This window comes from Oncorhynchus masou, chromosome 13, assembly GCF_036934945.1.
Source record: "Oncorhynchus masou masou isolate Uvic2021 chromosome 13, UVic_Omas_1.1, whole genome shotgun sequence".
Classification (NCBI taxonomy): Eukaryota; Metazoa; Chordata; class Actinopteri; order Salmoniformes; family Salmonidae; genus Oncorhynchus; species Oncorhynchus masou.
In genome coordinates, this window is record NC_088224.1 from 20,919,869 (window position 1) to 20,925,550 (window position 5,682).

Here is a 5,682-nt window from a genome sequence, read left to right on the forward strand (position 1 = left end):
CCTCACACTATCAACACCCATCACTACTCCATCACACCTCACTCTATCAATACCCATCACTACTCCATCACACCTCACTCTATCAATACCCATCACTACCCCATCACGCCTCACACTATCAACACCCATCACTACTCCATCACACCTCACTCTATCAATACCCATCACTACCCCATCACGCCTCACACTATCAACACCCATCACTACTCCATCACACCTCACTCTATCAATACCCATCACTACCCCATCACGCATCACACTATCAACACCCATCACTACTCCATCATGCCTCACACTATCAATACCCATTGCTATTCCATCACGCCTCAGACTATCAACACCCATCACTACTCCATCACACCTCACTCTATCAATACCCATCACTACTCCATCACACCTCACACTGTCAATACCCATTACTATTCCATCACGCCTCACACTATCAATATCCATCACTACTCCATCACGCCTCACACAATCAATACCCATCACTACTCCATCACTTCTCACAATATCAATACCCTTCAAATCTCCATCACGCCTCACACTATCAATATCCATCACTACTCCATCACGCCTCACACTATCAACACCCATCACTACTCCATCACGCCTCACTCTATCAATACCCATCACCACTCCATCACACCTCACACTATCAACACCCATCACTACTCCATCACACCTCACTCTATCAATACCCATCACTACCCCATCACGCATCACACTATCAACACCCATCACTACTCCATCATGCCTCACACTATCAATACCCATTGCTATTCCATCACGCCTCACACTGTCAATACCCATTACTATTCCATCACGCCTCACACTGTCAATACCCATTACTACTCCATCACACCTCACACTGTCAATACCCATCACTACTCCATCACGCCTCACACGATCAACACCCATCACTACTACATCACGCCTCACACTGTCAATACCCATCACTACTCCATCACGCCTCACACTGTCAATACCCATCACTACTCCATCACGCCTCACACGATCAATACCCATCACTACTCCATCACGCCTTACACAATCAATACCCATCGCTACTCCATCACGCCTCACATGATCAACATCCATCACCACTCCATCACGCCTCACACTATCAATACCCATCACCACTCCATCCCGCCTCACTAAGTGTAAATTATACTGTTGTAGAATATGGTATGAGTCAGACAAATGAAACAGAGAGACACTGAAACAGATGAGAAGCTTTGAACTGGAAGACTGTATAATTGGTGTTGTTGGATGCCATACACGTGGGTGGGGAGACTGTCTGGCCTGCTTCTCATTTTGCATCTAGTAGAAGTGTATACTCCACTATTGATCTGCAGGAAAATCTAATTGAAATAGAAAAACACAGATTTAACAATATAAAATGGTTTTGTGCCAACAGATTGTGCTCAGTCCGAAAAATAATTCAGCATGGTTGATAGAAATTCCCATTAAAATAAAGATGAAACCACAAAATCCAGACTTGCCTGTGTGAACAGAGCAGTATAAGAACCTGGGGTGGGTCTCAGAGCAGATTGCTAAAAGAAGAGGATCCTTACAAACACATGAACCCACACATGCACGCATGCACCACACGTGCATACACACAAACGCACGCGCCCGCATACACCATGCATTCATTTTTGATGCAGTGTCTGTTTCAGTGGGTTCTACAGTGGCATGTTCAGTCTTTGCCATGTGTTGTCACTGAGCAAAGGAATCAACAAGGAATTTGATGCCTCTATCCATCTCAAGCTGCTTGTTTCAAGCTCAGGAAATGGATAAGGGTGTATAAGATAGAGTGCTTTGATGCTGTGGAGTTGTTTGGCCATTGTTTGCTTAACTGAGATAACACTGATCCCGTCTCTCTGATGCTGCCTTTGAACATCAACCCCAGCTGGGATCTTGACTTATCCACCACCCATACGGTTCTGTAGATCCTTAGACTGGGGCAGAGAGAGAGAGATGAAGAGAGATGGCATGAAAGGGCATTGAATGGCAAGGCAGAGAATCAAACCAATCGGTTCCAGAACCACTCTAGACTTGAATCACCATATTCTAGAACCAGACTTTGGGATGAAACCATTTTGTTATGGAACCAGACTCAAGAACCAAACCACTGTGTTCTAGAATCAGACTAGAACCAGACCACTGTGTTCTAGAATCAGGCTCAAGAACCAAACTACTGTGTTCTAGAATCAGACCACTGTGTTCTAGAATCAGACTCTAGAACCAAACCACTGTGTTCTAGAATCAGACTCTAGAACCAGACCACTCTTTTCCAGACCCAGCCTGTAGAATCAAAACACCATATTCTAGAATCATACTCTAAAACCAAACCTCTGTTCTAGAACCAAACCACACTGTTAGAACCAGACTCAAGAACCAAACCACTTTCTTCTAGAATCAGTTACTAGAAACAAACCACACTGTTCTAGAATCAGACAGTTGATTCAAAGAAACCCTGTCTGTAAACCTAACATTGTTGTGTATGACACTGATCCAGGCCAAACTCAGATTATGCGTTAATCCACTCAAACTATGAACAGATTTTTCACTAACTGGATTACGATTTCCCTTCATGCAAAAGTACCTATAGCCTCTATATATAGTGTGTGAAGACGTAACAGAGAACGTATTCACTTTTCTCATTTTTCCCCTTCATCACACAAGAGTAGAGAGCTTTCCTTCAATCCCACTTTCCTTCAATCCCACAAGGACACCGCACTGTGCATAAACACATTGACTCCATCTCTGTCTCGCAGGAGTATAGAGGTTTCTCTTGTGATGTTTGGAGTCCACAATATCATTAGCTAGTGTCATCGAGGACCATTGTAATACCTTTAACAATGCTTGTTAAAGGTATTACTTTTAAATCTTATTTCACACACACACTGGAAACATTTGCTCTTGATAGTGATGAGTCTTTGGATCGAGAGAGAGAGCATAAGAGCCAGAAAGAAAGTGAGAGACAAGGGAAGAACATGAGAGATAGTAGATAGAGTGTAAAGGGAAAAAAAGGGAAAAAAGAAACAAAAGAAATGAAGAAAGAGATATGGCGACAAATCTAAAATACAGAGACAACAAGAGAAATATAATTTCATGGAGAGAGGGAGAGATATTGAGAGAGGGAGAGAGGAAACAATAGAAATATAGTTTCATGGAGAGAGGGAGAGATATTGAGAGAGGGAGTGAGGAAACAAGAGAAAGATAGTTTCATGGAGAGAGGGAGAGATATTGAGAGAGGGAGAGAGGAAACAAGAGAAAGATAGTTTCATGGAGAGAGGGAGAAATATTGAGAGAGGGAGAGAGGGAACAAGAGAAAGGTAGTTTCATGGAGAGAGGGAGAGATATTGAGAGAGGGAGAGAGGGAACAAGAGAAAGATAGTTTCATGGAGAGAGGGAGATATATTGAGAGAGGGAGAGAGGAAACAAGAGAAAGGTAGTTTCATTTAGTGAGATATTGAGAGGGAAAGAGAGAACAAGAGAAAGATGGTTTAATGGAGAGAGAGAGATACTAAGAGAGGGAGAGAGAGAACAAGAGAAAGATAGTTTCATGGAGAGAGATACTAAGAGAGGGATTGAGAGAACAAGAGGAAGATTGTTTCATGGAGAGGGAGATACTAAGAGAGGGAGAGAGAGAACAAGAGAAAGAGTTTCATGGAGAGAGAGAGAGAGAGCTATTGAGAGAGGGAGAGAGGGAACAAGACAAAGATAGTTTCATGGAGAGAGATAGAGATATTGTGAGAGGGAGAGAGGGAACAAGAGAAAGGTAGTTTCATGGAGAGAGATATTGAGAGGGAAAGAGAGAACAAGAGAAAGATAGTTTCATGGATAGAGAGAGATACTAAGTGAGGGAGAGATTACAAGATAAAGAGTTTCATGGAGAGAGAGAGAGATATTGAGAGAGGGAGAGAGAGAACAAGAGAAAGAGTTTCATGGAGAGGGAGAGAAAGAGAGAGAGCAAGAGAAAATATATTGACGGAGAGGGGGGATAGAGAGAGAGATCTCAACAGACACCAGCTGGGGTTAACCCCACTAATCCCAACAGAACAGTCAGCTGATTAGATGTGTCCTTTTCTCACAAGATTAAAAGTTGTGATAAAACCTTCAACCCAAACCAAAATCAATTTTTCCCGGGCGCTATATTCACAAGAAATATCTCTTCCTGACTCACTCCTTTACCCTTTTCTCTTTCTAACCTTTGCAAGTCGGGGGCTGTGAAGCGAAATCCAAATACAACCTCAATTAATTTCCCTTTTTTTCATAAAACTATAAATAAATACATCTTAAACAAACATATCTTATCTAAACATGTAAATATAACATTTTGATATGTAATCCCTTTGGTCACCTTTGGGTTCAAGCGGAGGCTGCTTGGTATTTCTTATTACGGAAGAGCTCTGGGCTCGGCCTGAGGCAGACCAAAATACATCTGACACCATGGGGACCAAAGTGGATCAGTGGATTTACAGCAACTGCTCGATTTGATCTTGTCAAAATATTAATTTGCCATCAAATGGAGCTGTGGTTGTGCTTTGTTCTATGCGACATTTTTCAAATCCCTGGATGACCAGAAAAGCCCTACTTGGAAAGCAGAAGAGTGCTTGAGAGGGAAGAAGAAGAAGAAATTGAAATGGGATTGTAATCAAACAAGCCTCCTAGCAACAACCTCAGACCTCACATTAACAATTAATGTCCAGGGACTCAAAGTGTTTGTCATTCCTTTAATCAAAAGAAGATCACGCTAAATTGAGCTCTTGGGCTCCTGTAGAGAAGCCATTTGTTTTTAATCCTCCTTGTTCTTGTTTGGGGTGGTAGTGTTGTGGTGTTTCTGTATCGTGAAGGCATATTTGCCCCCCTGTCCACCTAAAGGAATCTTTATTGGCTGATGGGGGGATGGGGGAGGGGGATGGGGGGGTATAAATGTCAAATTTCAATGCTTAAATTTAGGCATTAATCCTGAATGGTTAAGGTAAGGGCCAAGGTTTGGGTTAGAGTTCAAACATAATGTTTAGACGTTCATTCTGAATGGTTAAGATAAGGGCCAAGGTTTGGGTTAGAGTTCAAACATAATGTTTAGACGTTCATTCTGAATGGTTAAGGTAAGGGCCAAGGTTTGGGTTAGGGTTAAAAAAACAAAGACAGAAAAATGAGTGCCTCGCACTGGGATTGAACACACAATCGTTGGAGATGGTGCTCTAGTGGCCGTTTAGAAGGCTTCTCCCGAAGTGGATCTCCAGTGACCTGGCTGGTGTGTATTTCTGCATGTGTGAGTCTCACCATCTCAAAGTGGTGGAAAAAGTCAATTGTCATACTTGAGTAAATGTTAAGATACCTTAATAGAAAAAAGCAAAACCCCATAAAAAATTAATTGAGTAAAAGACAAAAAGTATTTGGTTTTAAATATACTCAAGTATCATCACGTAAATGTAATTGCTAAAATGTACAGGACCTAAGTATCAAATGTACAAGAACCAGTATAACACATTTCAAATTCTTTATTTTAAGCTAAGCAGACGGACACATTTTAGAGTTTTTATTTATTTACGGATAGCCAGGGGCACGCTCCAACTCCCAGACATAATTTACAAATGTAGTATGTGTTTAGTGAGTCCTCCAGATCAGAGGCAGTAGGGATGACCAGGGATATTCTTTTGCTAC

The 5,682-nt window shown here is 41.8% G+C and overlaps 1 protein-coding gene across 1 annotated transcript; it reads left to right on the forward strand.

Annotated features, from left to right (window-relative positions):
• The first annotated feature begins 285 nt into the window (after positions 1 to 285).
• LOC135553284 (histidine-rich protein PFHRP-III-like) lies at positions 286 to 1,161 on the forward strand. The gene has a single exon (XM_064985452.1). It carries the CDS (start codon positions 286 to 288, stop codon positions 1,159 to 1,161), a length of 876 nt encoding a protein of 291 aa, XP_064841524.1.
• The last annotated feature ends 4,521 nt before the right edge of the window (positions 1,162 to 5,682 follow it).

Bases quoted from the DNA above. Each gene is read 5' to 3' on its own strand.
- LOC135553284 (XM_064985452.1), top strand. From the start codon at position 286: ATGCCTCACACTATCAATACCCATTGCTATTCCATCACGCCTCAGACT.